The sequence below is a fragment of the Emys orbicularis genome, chromosome 1 (assembly GCF_028017835.1).
Source record: "Emys orbicularis isolate rEmyOrb1 chromosome 1, rEmyOrb1.hap1, whole genome shotgun sequence".
In the NCBI taxonomy this organism is placed as follows: domain Eukaryota; kingdom Metazoa; phylum Chordata; order Testudines; family Emydidae; genus Emys; species Emys orbicularis.
The window spans coordinates 120,556,711-120,576,388 of record NC_088683.1 but is presented as its reverse complement, the minus strand read 5'-3'; the positions used below and the strand labels follow the sequence as shown (position 1 = coordinate 120,576,388).

The 19,678-nt window shown below is 42.0% G+C and overlaps 1 protein-coding gene across 1 annotated transcript in view; it reads right to left on the bottom strand.

The window, feature by feature from the left end:
* PTPRO (protein tyrosine phosphatase receptor type O) overlaps positions 1-19,225 on the bottom strand; it is a 203,421-nt gene extending 184,196 nt beyond the window's left edge. The window contains exon 1 of the mRNA XM_065417893.1: positions 19,145-19,225. Coding sequence (XP_065273965.1) covers positions 19,145-19,225 — 81 coding nt within the window. The remainder of the gene's footprint in view (positions 1-19,144) is intronic.
* Between the last annotated feature and the right edge of the window lie 453 nt (positions 19,226-19,678).

Here is a 19,678-nt window from a genome sequence, read left to right as displayed (position 1 = left end):
ATTAGTCATGTCTCCCCCATAGAGACGTTGCAATCCCACAATAATACATACACATTTGCACTTTTAATCCAATGAACTCCTAAAATACTTAAACTTCATTCAGTCAGGGTTGTCGGGATATTGCAGGAAATTGCCACATCTATCACAGAGATTTCTGAAGCCTGAGACTGGGTTTTCCGAGTTTGGAGGGCTGAGCACATGCATGCAGACGTAGAGAGGAATCAGTGTTCTGAGACAAGGAGTATCGAGTGCGAATGTGTATAGGTCTGAAAGGGCTATTCTGAGCTGTGGAGAGGTGAGGTAAGAAAAGGAGGGGTTCTCGACCTGGGGCAAAGGGAGCGCGTAGTGTGTGTGGGGGAGGCGGGGGGATGTTTCTGAGCAGGTGTTGATTGAAGGGAGGGAGGAACTTGGGTAGTTTGCAGTCTCTGCTCCTTTCATGTGCCCCATGAGGTGCAGTGCCCTGAAGAACAGGGAAGAGGTGGAGCCATGGCCCTGCCCCTTCAGCACCCACATGCAAAGTGGGCCTTCTGTAAAAGTTGGCCTTCTGCACCATCCAAATGTGTGGGGAGCTACAGGAGGGACTGCATGGGGTGGTGGTGTTCTGCACTTCCCTCTCCTACCCTGGACGTACCACCATGTAAGCTTTTACACCCAAGGAGCAGATAGTTTGGGGGAAGGGTGGTGGAAACACTGAAGGAATATCTTCATTTTACCCCTCCACCCATTACAAACAATTAATTGGCAATCATGATTTGATACAATTCATTTCCTTGACATGGTTTCTCCAGCCAATCTTTCTCTATGTTACTTTAGTAACAGTGATTTAAAATTTCAAGCTAAGAATGTATATTTGATAAGAACATAATCCTCGGCTGTGGGCATGAGAGAGTTCATGCTCTAACAGGTGGCTCTGCATACAGATTACAAACCCTAATATGCATTTTAAATAACACCCTGTGTACATATGGTATAGCACAGTCTAGCATCTGAGAGAAATGACCACTCACTTATATAAACTGAGACTGTGGAGAAACAAGGGGAAGGGGAAAAAAGAGAGAAAGGTGTTTAGTCTAACGTGCCAGGTAAAGAGCTTAGGTAAACTCCTACAGGAAGGCAGTAAACTAGTCTGCCAGAAGGGGCAAGGATAGCTATATAAATGTTAATGGATTGTATTCTGCAGAGGAGACAATATTGTATGAAGACCAGAGATCATACCTAGATGTAGCTTAATTGTATATGCAAATGATGATGTTAGCAAAGGACTTTTGATCTGGTTCATATCTTACAAGATGCCTATTGGAAGGTCCATAATTCAACTACATATGCTACAAAATACCATAAGGACACAGGTTAGCATGGGTAAGAAAACAAGCAGAGTAACAAAACCTAGTGATTCAGAGGGATTATTTGATAAAATTTGAAATTTTATCTCAATTTTCTGATTAGAGCTGCTCAGAAAATTTGTCTGAGAAACAGATTTAGCAAAAAGTTTTGCAGAATGTAATGACTCTGCAAGAGGAGCCACTTTACGTTAGTGCCTTTACTGCAGCCCCTGAAAGGATGCAGCTCATTCCTCCAGCTCCCTGTATGTCCCGCCCTTTCCACTGACCGCAACATGAGGGAAGGTAGAACTCTGGGTTCATCCACCTCCACCCAACACTTGTTTACAGTGGGACCACAGGGGTTCCACTGGACTGAGGACCTGGCCCCAAGATTTTGGTAGCATAACCCTACTGTGCAGAGAGGTGGGAGTGGGGGGCCTTATTTCCCGGCATGGCTACATTAGGGTTAATCAAAAGATAACCCCCCAGAGATGGAAGACCACAAAAGGGTACAGAAGTCCATACGTGTTTTAAACTTTCTTCCAATTCCCATTCCCCATCATTTCCCTTTAGGGGACCCTTCCCCAACAAGGATTATAGCACGCCTTTTTTAAAAGGCATCTTTCATATCTCAAGCAAGAATTTTTTTTTCATCGGAATCCCTCTTTGGTTCCAAAACAATTCACTCCAATCCTGACATCTCAAAATATTGCATTAAAGAGCATAAGTTTGTTTATCTAGCAGATACACCTTCTTAGAAGTTGCTGAAAATACACATTTACCTTATTCTCCTGGTAGATCTAGCATGCTGCCTTTTTACAGCTGTATGTAGAAGTAATAAGTGAAATGGAATAGGGAAAAAGTGATGCACGCCACTCAATCATCTTAACAGAGAAAGGTGACTTGCTTAATTTTTTTCTTCTATAATTTAGACTTTTCTAAACTTTTAACATTTTCTATAAGGAAAGAAGGATTGTGCTTACACCAATGGGTAGTGGTGCAATGCACCAGCCATCTTTTCCTCCCCTACAAATTTATAAGTCATTATTAATAAAATGTTGGTAAGAAAAGAGAGTCACATGGCAATTGCAATCACAATCCAAAGTAATAGTTCCTTTGGAGCTCATTAAGAGTATTGAGTACTTTTAATGCTTTATTGATTTAAGGAATAGTGTTTCAGCAATCAATACAAATACTCTAAGGAAAATTTCCAGAAAAGGTTTTCATATTTTCCCTTGAGATATATATTTTTCCATCTTGATTTTTACAGTTCTCTTTTTAACAGGATGCAGTTGTGGCCAATTTGTTTGCTTCAGGGCTTAAGCCAATCTCTAGCTATTAGAAACTTAACTGAGGCCACTAACTCATTGGATATACATCTAAAGAGCCATCAAATGGAAATGACCTGCAGATGATACTAGAGAAAGGTGACTATTTTAATCATATACATATACACACCCACACACACACAAATATTTTTTCAAGCTGCCGTGCAAGGTGTTTTTCTTTTGTTTTAATTGGCTGCTACCCTTTATTCCTTCTTTATGATGACTAAAGAAGACCTGAAACTTAAATTGAAATCAGCTTCTCTCAACAAGAATCTAAAGTAAATTAAGATAGGGCTTCTTTAGCCAAGTCCTAAAGTTAGTTCTATGCTATTAACATTCTTATACTCTGGACTAGCTACAGTAAATTCACAATGAATTTATCCTGGCCAGTCTCTAGAATCTCAACTTTCATTAAAAATAAATAAAATAAATAAAAAATTCTAGCCCTTATGGTTGTAGAGAGAACCCTGAGACTGTGAAACAAATGTAAACAGATGCAGAGATGCCTGCTTAAGTCCACAGAAAGCCTTAAACAATAGCTAGAAGAACGAACTGCCCCAGTTCAGTATTGCCAAAGCTAATAATTTTATCATGAGTTTTGGAATATTTAATGTTTTGCTTAAAGCCCCTAGAAACTACTGATTATGAGAAATTGTTTCCATTAAAAAAATTTTATTGCTCTCACAATTGCAAACCAAAGCTTGAAAATGTGACCCAAGTGAAACCTAAAGGCTCAAAAGCCAGAGGGCAAAGAAAAAGAAACCAAAAATGTATTATTTTAAAAAGAAATCTCATGTTTTGTAAGCCAGTCTCATGATTTTTAAACAGTACAGGGTTGGCACTACTGCTGTTCATTTCAATCAGGGCCCCCAAGGAGTCCATATTTCCACAGCTGTGCCATCAGGCATTTTATCAAGATGCCACAGAACTGAGTATTTTACTACTGAATTTGCCATTTTGCTGCAGCCAAGCACCCAACATTTTGCATTCCATGTCCCTTCTCCACTGGGACCTGCCCAGAGCTGCCTCCTGCTCCTGCTTTCCCCCCTAAGGAGAAATTAATTGGACTGCAGTACATGCTCTCTGCACTGTTCCATGGAGCCAGGAAGCAGGGGGGAGGGAGGTCAAGGAGCTAGAGCTGGAATCCAGCTTGCAAGCAAAAGAGCCGGGGGAGCCAAAAATGTAAGCTGGGCTGGAGTGCAGGTGTTCTGTGTCCAAATCAAAAGACAATGTGGCTGGCTCCAGGGGTCAGTAATGGAATGGAACCAGCTCAAATCCAGCTCATAACACCTTGAAAATCAGTACCAAAACCTTAACGTCATTATGGTTTGCAGCTCACCTTGCCCGAATTTCCTCATAGAGAAGTGAAAACAACCACGGCTTTAGACTTCTAGCCTTCCCTCTGAGTCCTGCAACCAGTCCCCACAGACTGAGGGTCTGCCTTTTATAGGATTAGACATGATTGCCTACAGCTAGCCCAGCCCTGCTAATTTGCTGAACTACACTCAGGGCAAAAAGATGCTTCTGATCACCGTGACAGGGTTAACCCTTTCCTCCCAAATACTGGATGGGATCCACACATCCCGCCATGAAACAACAAGGTTTCCCAAATCACATCTTCTAACATGGAGATTTAGCTAACAGTTCACATTCTACTAGACTTCAATGCAAGGCTGGTCAACCCAGTTATAACTGGCTCTAATTCACATCACCACAAACTGTAACATACTTTGACTATATCTGAGTGACACTCATAAAGATACAAAATACTTCCCTGTCTCTAATGAGTCAAAGAAACCACCATTCTGAGAAGTAAAATCACCCTGATCACTAGGCCAAACACTCTAGCAATGCCCAAAGAGTGTAAGATTTGATTCCATGTGGCTGAATGATCACTGTAAGAAGTTACCAGTAAAAGCTTAAATCAACAAACACAACAGGCAGGGCACATCTGTAGTAAGAGCTAGGTGTATAAAGAGAAAGGAAGCATAAATAACATTGTGCTAATGCCAGGGCAACAGGAGCTTCCATATCATGCTCTGCCTTTTCCAAAATGCTTCTGTTCCTTTGAAGCTTCCTTGTTATTTCCTAACCTCATAATGCTCACCAATCTGTGACATATGAAAATTATTGTTTGCAGTGTTATTGCAGTCATGCTGGTCCCAGGATATTAGAGAGACAAGGTGGGTGAGGTAATACCTGTATAGCTTGAAAGCTTATCTGTTTCACCAACAGAAGTTGGTCCAATAAAAGACATTACCTCACCCACCTTGTCCCTCTAATATTAAATTGTCATCTTTATCTCTGTAGCCTGAATGGCCTTTATAACTAAGCTTAAAGCAGGAAGAGAATTTCAACCCATAACTATTAACATAAAATCTAACATACAAGTTATTTGCATTGCAGTAGCAAACCAGATCGGAGCCCATTGTGTGAGGCACTGTACACACAGGAAGAGATAGTCCGTGCCCCAAAGAGCTTACAATCTAAGTGGACAAGACAGAAGGGGAAACAGGCACAGTGAGATGAAATTTGCCCAAGGAAGCATTGCTGTTCAGTAGTCAGAGCTGAGAACAGAACCTCCGTGCCTTGGGTCCTAGTCCAATATTCTTCTGGGATGTCCCCGAGTGCATTATTCTGATCGGCTGCATCATACTGATGGCTTTGTAGGGGTTCAACATCTCCATCTGGATTTTTGAGCCCACCTCAGAGATGAACTGTCTTGGCTGCCTCTGAAGTAGATTTTAAGCACCTAATGGCATAGTTCATGTCTTAATAGATGCATAGAATTTAAGGCCAGAAAGAATCATTAGATCATCTTGCCTGACTGTCTACATACCATAGACCATTATTCTATATCTGTACCACACTGAATACTAGTGGGGCTCAGTACCTAGTAATAATGAAATTCTCAGAGCTGGATTTCTGTTTCATCAAACTGTACTCAACTGAGTCAATGGATGCAATTTCAGAGCAAACCAACAGAGGATATTGGGCCTGATTCTCCATTGCGCTGCATCATGTGCAGTCATTCACACCAGTGCAAAGGGAGCGTAAAACTAACCCTTCTGATCTGGCAGCGTGTTATGCCCACTTTGCACTGGTGTAAATGAAGAGTTAAGAGAAGATGGGTTATGATCTTACATATTAACTGGTAGTTATTAAAACAGTAAGAGAAACTCTGACAATTACAGAGCGACAGAGAATCAGGCCCATTTTATTTAAAAATGGGTAATTCTCAAATGGGCTCTTCAGGTAACAGGAAAAAGTTCTCCAACCATCACATCTCATTTCCCTTTCCTTTACGTACACTGGGGGAGGGATTATGCAAAACACTGCTCCATGTACAGCCATGCCAGTTAAGCAGAAAGGGTTCAGAACACCAAGAAATCCTTGCTGGAAGATGGAGCCTACCCATAGGGATCCAGGTAAAGCTTTCTTATTGTCTGGTTGCTCCAAAAGATAAAAATCATCCAGAAAAAAGGAACTTTGCCAACCAAGCAATATTAAAAAGTTGAGAATTCCCGGACTCATTATGGACCAGTTCCATGCTCCAGCAGGAGCTCTGCAATAGCCAAGCCACAACATGCTGCTTAATTAAGGATCTAGAAAAGTTGGAACCAGCAAGGATGAAAGGAATGGGTCATCAAAGGAGGGAGGAAAAGCATCATTTGTAAGGGGCATTGATCATATGCTGTAGAAGTGGATGTGGGTAGAGATGGTGTAAACACTGAATATCAGGGATTCATTTGCATTTCTTTCCCCATTTATTTCTTTCACAAATTTATCTTAAACCGTCTCCTGCTTAATTTCTTAAGCTCTGGGCCCCATTCTATTCTCAGAAGAATAGAACTCCAGCCAATCCCAATAGTGGTTCTGCTTATAAATCTGAGGGCAGAATTGAGCCCAAAGAATTTTTGCATTACAGGCCAAACTCGGAATTCTTGTAAGTAGGGGCAGCTCCACTGATGTCAGTACAGTTATATGTGCTCACGCCGGCTCAGAACGTGGCCCTGTGTGTTTCTCTTTGGCACAAAATTAAATTTCCACCCACGTATCTTAAACTGCAACTCAACTACTGAAGTAGAAAATCTAATTGTGCTTACTTTCTACATTTTAGATAAACATTCTGATTTTTTTTTAATTTGGCAGAAAAGAATTTGCCTTTTGCCTGGTAGCATGCATAGAGGTCTACCGTTCAGTAGCTTAACAGATGTCTCTGACAAGTGAAATGATCTAGGAAACCACAAATGTCCCATTGTTGTATCTGAGTGGAGCTGACAAATTATGATCTGGATTTCAAATATCCCAAAGTTTGGGAGAGTTCTGATCTGGAGTTTTGATTCATCTTATTACAGAGGTAGGGACCATTTAGAAAATTCTGATCCAGGTTTGGGTGGGTATTTTGATTTTATGGGATGTTTGGTCACAGTGTTTTGCTTTATGTACATCTATAGCTCTGAGAGAACAATGTAATACTGGAGAGTGGTGTTGTATGTGGAAATGGCCCCAAACTAATACCATTTTACCAATCCCCTTCAGTTGCCAAAATATGAGGGTTTGGGTAAATAGGAGACCCAAATCTCAGAATCCCAAAACAAAGGGTGGTTTTCTCCATAAACAACCTCTATTTTTGTCCAGCTCTAATTAAATGGCCTTAGATTCCACTTCTGGTAAAGAAAAGCCTCCTATAAGAATGCAGGAGTTCAAGTTTGTTCCCTTTTTATTAGCTCTGTCAGTCTGGTTACAATGTGACCGCACTCTTCAATATTGTTACTAGTTGAGAAAGGACACCGCTCAAGTTCTGTTTAAATAAGGCTTTTTAAAATTGTCTAACTTTAGAATAGTTAAAACCCTAAGCCATCCAGTGGTAGGAGGACCATATTTCCAAAAGGGAAAATGGGACACTGCGCAGGATTAGCCCGAGTGCCCCTCCTCCCCCCGCACACACAGGGCTGGCCCGAGTTGCTTGTCCGAGCCCTGCCTGCCCCTTGCACAAGGTTGGGGCTGGCAGTCGCTGCTCGCTCAAGCCCTGCCTGCCCCTCTGCATGAGGTGCCACTCACCCCCCTTACACATTTCTCCACACCCCACTTTTTTGACAAAAGAAATTTGTCCCATTTGATTATCAGCTGGCAAGAGCAAACGGGACAAATGCCCACTTTTGCCAAAAAAAGTCAGGACAGGGCTTAAAAAAGGGACTGTCCTGGCCAAAACAGGATGTATGGTCATCCTATCCAGTGGCCTCTAGTTATTGCTAGTGTTAATGTAACAAATCCAAGGTTACTAGGACTTCATGGTTAGCACTATGCTACACTATCATGACAATGCTAAACTTCACAGCAGCAGCAGAAGGGAAAGATCTCAGATCGTCCTGTTCCAAGGGCTTGATCCGTTGACTCCCACTGACGTTTGGATTGGGTCCCAAAAGCACAGTAGAATCTCGGACAGATGTTAGCAATATACGGATTATGAATAAGCAGGCAGATCGGATTCCATATAATAGAGGGCAGTGTTGCACATGAACACAATGCCGCTCATTACACTATCTTAGGGTACCGTCTATACTTACCCGCTGGTTCGGCGGCAAGCAATCGATCTTCTGGGATCGATTTATCGCGTCTTCTCTAGACGCGATAAATCGATCCCGGAAGTGCTCGCCGTCGACGCCGGTAATCCTGCTCCGCGAGAGGAGTAGGCGGAGTCGACGGGGGAGCCTGCCTGCCGTGTGTGGACCCACGGTAAGTACCTTTAAGTTCGAACTAAGATACTTTGACTTCAGCTACATTATTCACGTAGCTGAAGTTGCGTATCTTAGTTCGAACTGGGGGCTTAGTGTGGACCAGCCCTTAGTGTTCTACTGCTGGAATTTCTATTTCTTTTAAATGACAGTGTAATTTTATAGCCAATAAGAGTAGCATTTCCCCTTTTATTTATGGGTTCCACCTTTTACAACAAGGTTGTTGAAGAACTTGCTGGGCTTTTGAGCATATAGAATTTTTGGTTACTTTTCAAAGTGTTTAAAAACTAAGTCCTTTGGACCTAATACATTATTAGTTAATAACCTTAAGCATGATAATTTTGAAATACAATACGTGCAAGTATAAACTATGCATCCATTTATCTTTCTGTAATTGTCAGAGTTTCTCTTACTGTTTTAATAACTACCAGTTAAATATGTAAGATCATATCCCATCTTCTCTTAACTCTTCATGTAGTCAGAGAGCTTGATCCTACAACTGTTATTCACAGCAGTAGAGCCAGTGATTTAAAGGCCCTCTGCGAAAATAGATTACAGTATAGAACCCTATAGTATTAATTTTGTAACATCGCAATCTTTTCCTCAGCAACTGACTCTGATGACACAAGATTATACTTTTAGTACCTGATCAAGCAGAAGAAACAGTAAAGTTGGAGGAAGAAAGCCCTTATTAAAATACAAAATCCCTTAATTACCAGTAAGCAGAAAAACATTTATTCAGAATAAGGGACTTGGTCAATGTTCCTATTTTTAAAATGGTCTCTGTATAATGATTCACTCTTTAAAGCTTTGTCACACCTGTGGTTATTTCCATGAAGCTCAACCCAACAAAGTTAGTTTCTTTTGTGATTTAGTGAGTTTTCTTTGGGTTTTTAGTCAAAAATGATTTTTCTTTATTTTTGAAGTTTTTAAACTGCTATAAGTGTTCAGACAGACAGTTTGATGGGCACATCCAGTCTAGAAATCAAATGCTAAATAAAAAACAAACAACCCCCCCCAAAAAATAAACAAACAGAAACCCTCTAAGCTCCTTGGGGAAGAGATCATGACTTGTTTCCATTTGAAAAGCATCTAGCACACTTTTGATGCCACTATACACAAATACAAATAATAATAATCAAATCAATCAGCAATCCTCTCCTCCTCTGGATTTTTCAGCACATCCTTCCTTCCATGTGTCTACAGCTTAGACTTCAAAGCAGAGTCTGTAGACAGTTTCTATACTGTATGGGTCCAAACACACTGGCACTAAACACATGATAAATAAATAAACCTGGCTGCTGTTAGAACTCTTTTTTTTTTTTTTTTTTTTTAATTCATTGGAAAAAGTGGATCTACCATTCTTTCAGCAGGAATCTTTACCATGTACTACCTTAGAACCAATTTTTCCCCACTACATTTTAAAATGAGTGTTTCCATTCAGGTTGATTCTTCCCACTAGACTCACCATTTCCTCAATGTTTATAGCAACAGTACTATCAGCAACTGTGGTGGTGGATAAACACTTGTAATGAACCCTTCCTCCTCATTTGGTGGAACTGTGCATTTAAGGGGTAAAGAACTTCAATATTAAGACACTACCCCATGTGAACAAAGAGGAAGTGATACTAAGTAGCTGGTGTCTGTGTAACCCACACACTTTGAATAAATTATATATAAGAACCAGGACGGGCAGTCCCTTCTGTCGTCTGTGGGCCTCTCTTGAAACTTGTCTGCTTAATAGTAAACCAATAAGATGTCAACTCTTGAGATGTGTCTGATCCAAGACTTCAGAATGAAACATTTGGAGACGTTCAGATGTGAAATAGACTTTAGCAACATTGACACATCTCTGTGTTGTTTTGGAACTTGTCTGGGTGTCATGTAAGCAGGCCTCAGCATAACTGAGGGAGCTTAGAGGAGATTACAGACAGATCATTACAATTTTAAAGTGCTCAAGGCTCTAGCTGTCCTAGTCCCATTGGTATTAATAGGAGTCACATGGCTGAATCCCCCAAGGAACACTTTGAACACTTAGGGGTGATCACTGGAAACCTCACAGCAGGTAGGATAAAAGGGAGAAGTTAACAAAATGTCCTAACTTATTTAAACAATGAATTTAGTTTTGTTTCCCTAGGATCTTACAAGCACCATGTTTAAACAACGTGCCAGATCCTCAGCTGATGTACATTGGCATTGCTTCACTGACTTCTGATGTTCTGGCCCTTTATTTTCACAACATTTTTCTGTTCATTTTTAAGGCTGAAATTCTCTCTTTACTTTTACCCGTTGTGCTGTAGCGAATGTCCTGATATAGTAGTCTTTGCTGTGAAGGTCTCAGAATATTGGGTGATCTTGCATACAAGGGGTCCCATCTTAGTGTCAGATATGTAGGAGCGCATCATCTACATCTTCAAATATGACCTTGTATCCCCTATTCCATAAAAAGCCTCCATCATTCCCACCTCTCCCAATAACTTCAATTAGGCACCTACGCCACGCTGAATTTCCCATAGACTCTTTTGAAACCCCCAGCCTCTGTATTTAAAGATCCCAAATTGACCTTTCTATCCCCAACATTTCACCCCATATTCAATCACACATCTCCACCTATTTCCTCCTGGAGCTCTTGCATGAGGAGTTCAACATGATGAAAACCAAGTTTATTATCTTCCTTCCTAAACCTCCTTCTCTTGCTGCTTTTTCTGTTATTGTCAACAGTGTCACCATCTTTCCCATCACTAATGCTTACAGTAAGGTATTTGTGCTCTAATTGCATGCAGGAAATACAATAGCTACAGTAATCTGGACACAGCACTCCCTACTTTCACTGTGGTACAATATGCTGTCTTTATAGTAAGCCAAACATGATGCATCGTGTCATTTCTGGAACTCCTTCATTTAAAAGCCAGTGTCATTTCCTAGCATGTGAGATTAGCATTTCCCCTTTCTTTCATTATGAGTTACTCGCGCCACCTTTTCTATAGTCATTCAAGATCAAAGTACAGTGCTGGGAAAAACTGGTAACATTTTACTTTAAGCATCTCTACATTATTCATTCAGGTATTTGTTGCAGTAACACTGATCTTAAGGAATTCATTTAAAATTAATGTGAAATGTCATGTTTCTTTCATTAAAAAAAATCCTTTTCTTCTCAGAATTTCCATGTCAGGAACTGATATATGATCATGGAAGGATACCCCCCCCCCAAATATATGCTATGTAGAATATATATTTATCTAGGCTATTTTCTTAATTTACCTTTTCTCCAAATTCAGCATTTTTATGTAGGAATATAGGAGCTGCCAGAGTGGAGCAGACCCATGGTCCATCCAAACTATTGTCCTGTCTCCAAGAGCAGCCAATGTGGAATGCTTCAAAGGAAGGCATAAGGCCCCTACACTGCAGCTAACAATGCAATAGTCATAATTATTTAGTGCTTCCACTGTTTATTATAGAATATCAAGCCTTCAGAAATATAAAGGGCTGATCCAATGCCTATTGCACTCAGTAGAAAAACTCCCATTGACTTATAATGTGCATCAGATCTGGCCCTATCTGATTAAGCCTGAAAACAGCCCTGAGAGGCAAGGAGGTATTATTTCTAGTTTACAGATGTGAAAGCTGAGACCCAGAGTTAAAGGGGAGCGAAGTGCCTAAGTCCTAATGAACGTCCTTTCTGCTTTTGAAAATTTCCCCAGGAGTCACTTGTCTGTCCAAAGTCAATGAATCATTGTCAAAGACGGGGTTAGAATCGGTCTCCTGATTCCCATTCCATGCTGTCACCATGCAATCCACTGCTAAGGAAACTTCCTCCTGACCCCACCAGCAGAGCAAGTCAAGCCCTGAAGCATGTGAACTGCTAGCCCTTGCAGTTTCTCTTTACCATTGTGCATGTAATGGCATGTGCAATAAATAAATGTCCAGTCCTTTTTTTGGAATGTTTACTAAACTATTTTGCCACCTTGTAGCAGTTGGAGTTCCATTAGTCAAACTGTGAAAAAAATAAAAGTTTCATTTTAATCCATTTTAAGATTGATCATCACTTGTTTTATCTTTTGACTAACTAAAAATTTTGTTCTAAGGTCAATATTTAAAGACAGCAATAATTAAAGTATAACTTTATAATTTTTAGAGAGCTACAGTGCTTGTGGTAATAAAGATGTTATTAACCAACCACTACAACGGCCCAATCCAACAGTACATGAAACCAGTTTGATGATTGCCAGTGTAAGAACTTCAGGATCAGGCCCTAAGATTTATGGCGGTAAGATATACCAGATAGTTTTAAGACAAGCTAAAAAAAAATAGATACAAGTACTTTGTGCTTTTGTGGTGGCAAAGCAATGTCTTAAGGGTACAAGGACATTGTCTTCTCTGCTAGAATTTCAGCCAGCGATGCTCCCTAAGGTACTGGAGGTGTTGGGAGAACTTTAGACTCAAAAAGAAGGTTGTGGGATATGTCCCTCCTGGCTAGTGAAAGCCAGTGGGGAAGTACTAACTCCCTTACTTGTGAGACTGTTCACACCTCTCAGAGAAGGCAGGGTACCTTTTACTTTCAGGGATGCAATAGTGTGGCCTTTGCTCAAGAAACACTCACTGGACTCTAACAATCTTGCAAGCTATTGACCAGTATTATCTTCCCTTCTTTGGTATAATTGTGGAGAGACCAGGGCTGGCGCTTCCACTAGGCGACCCTAGGCGGTCGCCTAGGGCGGCAGGATTTGGGGGGGCGGCATTTTGCAGAAATTCGGCGGTGGGGGGTCCTTCACTCACTCCAGGACCTGCCGCCGAAGTGCCCCGAAGACAAGGAGCCGAAGGACCCCCGCCGCCAAATGCTCAGAGGAGGAGCACTGCTGCCTAGGGCGGCAAAAACCCTGGCGCCACTCCTGGGAGAGACAACTCACACAAAACCTAGATCCCTTTGATCTCCTTCACCCTGGTCTATTTGGGTATACATCTGGTTATGGCATAGAGACTGTACTGGTTGCATTGGGGCTGTTCTTCAGTGGCTTCATTTTTTTCCTCTTAGAGGGATCTTAGCAGGTAGCTGTGGACAACTGCTTCTCTTCCCAATGAGCTCTCAGCTGTGGGGTGCCAAAAAATGCACCCTCAATAAATGAACTGCTGCATTTTGCACCAGCTTCAGTCTCTAAGTGGTTTTAAAGTGTAAACCCATGTAGAATGCATTGCAGTGGTCTAATCTTAAGGTGACAAAAGCATGGATAACAATGACAAAATTCTGCATCCAAAAGGAAAGGACACAACCTCCTAGCCAGACACAGATGGTAAAAAGCTGACTGGGTCAGCCCTCCATTCCCCACTCCAGTTCAACATGTATATGGAGCCATTAGGAAGTTTAGTAATGAGACATGGGGTATGGTGTGTTTTTTATGCTAATGACACCGTATGTCTCCATGTCATCCCACTCAGATGATGAAGTTCTGTGTCTAGTCAAGATTGAGGCATGGATGAGACCAAGCTGGCTGAAGGTCTACTCAGCTAAGACTGAGGTAGTGATGATGGTTGTTTGGGGCAAGTGGCCGGAGGAGATGACAGAGATAAGATCATTCCCTGTGACTGAGGAAGTATGCTGCCATTAGTTAATAGCGTTCACAACTTAGGGGTGATTCTAGATCCCCAGCTACTGTTTGGCAACCATCTCTCAGCAGTGACCCAGTCAGTTTTTCACCATCTGCATCTGGCTAGGACACTGGCCTTTCCTTTCAGGTGCAGGCCTTCACACTGTTACCCATGCTTTTGCCGCTTCATGATCAGGGTATTGCAATTTGCTCTACATGGGACTATGCCTTAAAACCATTCAGAGACTGAAGGTGGAACAGAATTCAGCAGTTTGCTTACTGAGAAGGTCATCATGACACCAGTGTCAGGATCTGCACTAGTTGCTCACTGGTCTTTGGGTGGAGTTTAAGGTGCTGATTAGGACCTCAAACTATAAATGGCCTGGGACTGACTTGTCTGAGGGACTGCCTCTCTCACCATGCCAGACTGCCATAGCTGCAGAAAAACAGGGGGCACTCGAGCTGGATCAGTTTCATTATATGAGAGGCTACAGTTGGCAGGGCCTTCTCTGTGAGGGCCTGAGACTCTGGAACTTGCACCCCCCTTGGTCCAAGTTTGGGGACGACTCTCCAGGCACACTGCAAAAGAAAATGTGTTCAATCGGATTTTGGGAGAAGGCTGGGGATGTGCTCCCTAGATGATGAAGGTTGCAGCCTGATTGGCCAGACAAGTTCCTGTGAAGTGGATTTTAATGTTGTTGAGGTTTAATTTAATAGCAGTTTAGTTATTATATGATTAATTATGTTAGGGTCCCTCGAGTCTTGGAATGATGTTTTTATAATTTTAAATCTAAATACATAAACACATATAAACACACCATGGAACTTGATTCTCAAGGCTTTTGGGAACCAGTAGGGTTAAGTAATGTGCTAAGTCAGTAAGGGATTCCTGTAGCAGAAAGGCTGGGACAATTTTCTGAAGGAAGCTCTAACCTACTTCACCTCCCCCCTACTGTAAATCCTTACCGATCTCTGGCCTGTGCTCCCCAGGTGAACTCTCTTACTCTTGCTAGTTTCTAAATCAACTGTCAGTTGGGAAAGCCATTGGTGAAGAGCATTGTGTGGGTTAAGGTTTGTACGGAGGTGTTTCAAGATAAGTAAATGGTGTAGTAAGTGGTTTCTGTGGTGTAGCAGTTATTATGTTGGTCTAACATGCAGAAGGTATCTGGTTCAAAACCAGCCAGGAGCATTGGGGCTTCTGGTCCTTTTATAGGGGGGAGCGATAGCTCAGTGGTTTGAGCATTGGCCTACTAAACTTAAGGTTGTGAGTTCAATCCTTGAGGGGGCCAGTTAGGGATCTGGGGCAAAAATCTGCCTGGGGATTGGTCCTGCTTTGAGCAGGGGGTTGGACTAGATGACTTCCTGAGGTTCATTCCAACCCTGATATTCTATGAACCTCAGAGAATAAATGCTATTGCACTGGACCACATTAGGATTCATGTCTCAGCTGCAAACATATATCTCAAACTATGAAACACAATGTCAGGAAGGGAAGAGAATAAGTAGCTTGAGCAGGTTTGTCACTGGGCAAAGCTTCCTAGTGGTTGTTTTACAGATGGCAGTAAGAGTGACATTTTATCCCTACCAAACAGATGCAGCTTAGAAAGTGACATTAGGTCCACTAATGCTGAAGCAGCAAGCACACAGACACGGTTTGCCCTTCTTCAGATTCTCAGTTCAGTGCAGCTGTTTTCTCAATGAGATTAACTTCCAGGCAAAATATCAACTTAATAATGCCAGGTTGGCAAACTTCAGTATTTCTAAGGAGCCAGTGCTAACCTGCCTCCAACATGCTGGCATGTCTAAACAGCATAAAATGAACAAAATGCTTTGTGCAGAAATGTTGACTTTAATTTCATTCATTTTTCATTGAAAAAAAAATGTTTTGATCTTTAAAGACAATGGAGTGAATTTCATAGAATCATAGGACTGGAAAGGACCCCCCGAGAGGTCATGTCGTCCAGTCCCCTGCACTCATGGCAGGACTAAGTATTATCTAGACCATTCCTGATGGGTACTTGTCTAACCTGCTCTTAAAAATATCCAAAAATGGAGATTCCACAACCTCCCTAGGCAATTTATTCTAGTGCTTAACTACCCTGACAGGAAGTTTTTCCTAATGTCCAACCTAAACCACCTTTGCTGCAATTTAAGCCCATTGCTTCTTGTCCTAATGCTCATGAAAAGGGATTCATAGCAGTGGTCTGAACTGAACACTAAGGGTATATCTACCCTGCAGTCAGAATTGGCACTGTAGCACATGTAGACATACTTGAGCTAATTTTGATCTAGCTATGGTGGGTACCAATAGCAATGAAGCGAAAGCAGCACAGGAGGCAGCAAAGGCTGTATAACTCTGTCCAAGACCATGGGTATGTATTCAAGTGGCTAGCCTGTGCTGCCACCTATGCTGCCACGGCTTCACTGTTATTGTTATTCGAGTTATATCTAGATCAAAGGTAGCTAGGGTATCTACATGTGCTGCAGTCACACTTCTGATTGGATATATGCACAGACAGAGTGGTTAGGCTCTATGCAAGCTTCCTCAGCTAACTCTTCCAATGCATTTCAGTCCTGTCCTTTCACACCCCTGTTTACTCCAGTAATGCACCGCTCCTCAAAGCATCTAGTGACCATTCAGATGAATTAATAAAAGTAAGTTTGCCATCCCACTAATATCATATTCACAGTCATACATTGTGCTTCCAATGCACCCCAATCCTGATCTGCAAGCTTTCCCTGATATTTCAGTGCCAAACCACCATACAACTCTGTTAATACACTTCATTATCACCCTGAAGCATCTCCTGCAATTCTAGTCCTTGACCTTTCTTGAGCAGCGATAGTCAGTGGTACTATTGATATTTATCTGGCTCAGAAGTGGTGGTTATTTTCTCCTGGGATGAAACCCTGAGGCTTTAGCTTTCTGAACTTTTTCTTTTCTAAATTTCTTACCATTTATTTTACAGGTAGAGTGTGTTCCATGTAAAAACACATGTTTTCCTTTTATTTTGTAGCAGCAAACTTTGGTCTCATAGTGCTGATGGAAAGCTTTAGCAAAACATTTACGCACATAACACAGTCCCATTGCCATCAATAGACTAAAGCAGGTGCTTCAAGCAATGCACGTGCTTAAGTGCTTTGCTGAATCGGAACCTGAGCTAGCATATAAATTAATTGCAGACTTTTCATCTATCTGCAAGACTGCAAGGACACAGTAACAGTGTCTTTCTAAAAGAATCTGTGATCAAACTCTTTGAAACAAAAGCCTATTCTCTCCATTCCCATTTTACGTCAAACAAATCTATGTTTCTTGTGGAAGTGAGGAGACTAGCTTCCAACAAATATAATTTGAATAGATGTGGTGGAAGCGTCTCCTAAATAGTTCTGGAAATAGAATGTCAGTCTTTACTAGCAACACCGCTGCTATTCTAGGCCCTGATCCTGCAAACACTTACATGAGTAGTCCCATTGATTTCAGTGAGACTACTCACACCAGTAAGGATTACTCACATGAAAGAGGAACTGTAGGATCAGGCCCTTAGCTGAGGAGCTCTTTTAAGCAGTGACAATTATCCAAAACTGTGGGTTGGTTTTGTAAAATGTGCAGAATACTGTAATTTCAGTGCAATGATAATTATAGACAATGCCATATGCCTGTGTGGTACGTACATTTCCCTTTAGTGGAGTTACATGAAGCATATTAAATAGGCTGAAGGAAACATTAAAAAGACCCAAAAGCGTCAAGACAAAAATGTCATGTGTAACCAAGCTTGCAGCGTTAAGCAGAACTTTGAAAAGTGAATCTCTCAGGAAGACATTCTGAGCTTGAGCCAAGAATGGTAGTAATCTGAAGGTAAAGCTAAGCATAGCTATGGTTAAAATATTTTTTCCATTTGTGCTTTACATGATCACAATGGTGCCCTCATAATAAATAAAACACATGAAAAAACAGATATATTTAGTGATAGAATGTTTTCATGGCCAGACTACGCATTTCTGAAGTTCTCTATTATTTATTGGGCTGAACCTGTCCAAGGGGCTGAGTGTCTTTGAGGGGCTGAGTGCCCCTCAATTACTCTAGGCTTCCGCACCTTGCAGAAGCAGGCTGTAGGTAAGGTATCAGTGGGGTGCTGAAGGGATAGCTCCAGTTTACCTCCTTGCATTCCTAGACAGTCTCTGCTGATAAAAATCAGTTGGGAGGAAAGAACTAAGTGAACTTATTGCATAATGGAACTTAATTACTGTGCAATTAAATTTCAAATCACTCTCAGATGAATATCATATTGTCAACCTTTCAACATGTTTGCTGATATCCCAGTAATTAAATAACTTTGCCCTGGCAGAACAATTGTATAAAACTAAAGCAGCAGCAGCAGCTACTGTAGCCTGGCGGCATATTTGTATGGTATACATTTCGGATGCATGCAATGATTAATTGACACATAAAAGGCCAGATGTAAACTGGCATCGCTCAATTCACCTCACTGGAGCTGTGCTGGATTTTCACCAGCTGAGGATCAGGTTCTGCATCTCAAAACAGAATTTATAAACAGCCACAATAGGTTTTCCGGTACTGATGTCAGCACCGGTTGCAGTGCAATGGAAAGACCAAAAGGGAGGTTTATTAAAGCAGGAATGGTTACTTTAAAGATGTGTCTCATATTTTCGTTTTGATTTCTCTCTCTGTTCCAAGGAAACTGAAGCTCATCAGCACACACTTGCAATGGGCACCATGAGATCAAACAATAAAACAGCAGCGCTGGTTCTTAAGTCTTCATCCCACTGAAGGCAACATGTTTCCGTGGAGGAACAAAAAGCCCTCCTCTGCATGTGCCTGCCAGCACTGGAGGATACAGGAGCCGAGAGAGATTACCCTGTGAAAGTGACCTCATTTTGCCTTAGAAAGCATATTCCAACCAACCGACCTTTGACGCCAGCCCCTATGATTCATGGTTAAGGAGCACAAAGGGAGAGGCGGGAGGGAGAAAACGTGACAAATCCACTTTTTAAAAAAACACATCCATCAAAAAACATGCAGGAAGGAGACAACAATCAATGAATCCACCCGCACATCTGCCCTAGCTCCCAGATCCCCCCCGCGAAGGGAGGGAGATGCAAGGCAGGCGGGGGGAGGGGGGGGCGGAGGCTGATGCATATGATCTCTCCCTTACCTTGAGGAACAAAAAGAGCCATAACAGGGAGCGGAGGGTCATCCGGGTGCTGCTCCCTCCCTTCGGCCGGGGTCCGATCATTGAAGTGCAGCGGGAGTCTTGCACGCAGAAATCTCAGCCGGGCTGCGGGGGTTTTCCCCCGGCTTTTCCTTTGGCTGACTCCGAACTGTGGTTCGCAATGGCGAACTGCTGCAGCATCAGACGGTTCGAAGCACAGGCGTCCCTCCCAGGAGACACATCATGCCTCCCCTTCCCCTCTTCATGTGTTTGATTGGGGAAGAGGGGTGTGTATTTTTTCCAGTAGTTTCTTTGATCTCTTAATTAAAGAGGGGGGGGGGTGAATCGATACTCTGCTGCGGCTGTGCTCCTCCTCCTTCTCTGGAGGTGCAGAAGGTGGTCAGCTGAGCCTCCAGTTTTCCTTTGCTCTGGTCCTTCCCTATTGGCTTTCAGTGAATGAATGAAGACTCCTCATTCCAGGCTCCAGGCTAAATGTGACGAGCAGCCTCCCATCCCTCTCTTCCCCACCCTCTCTTA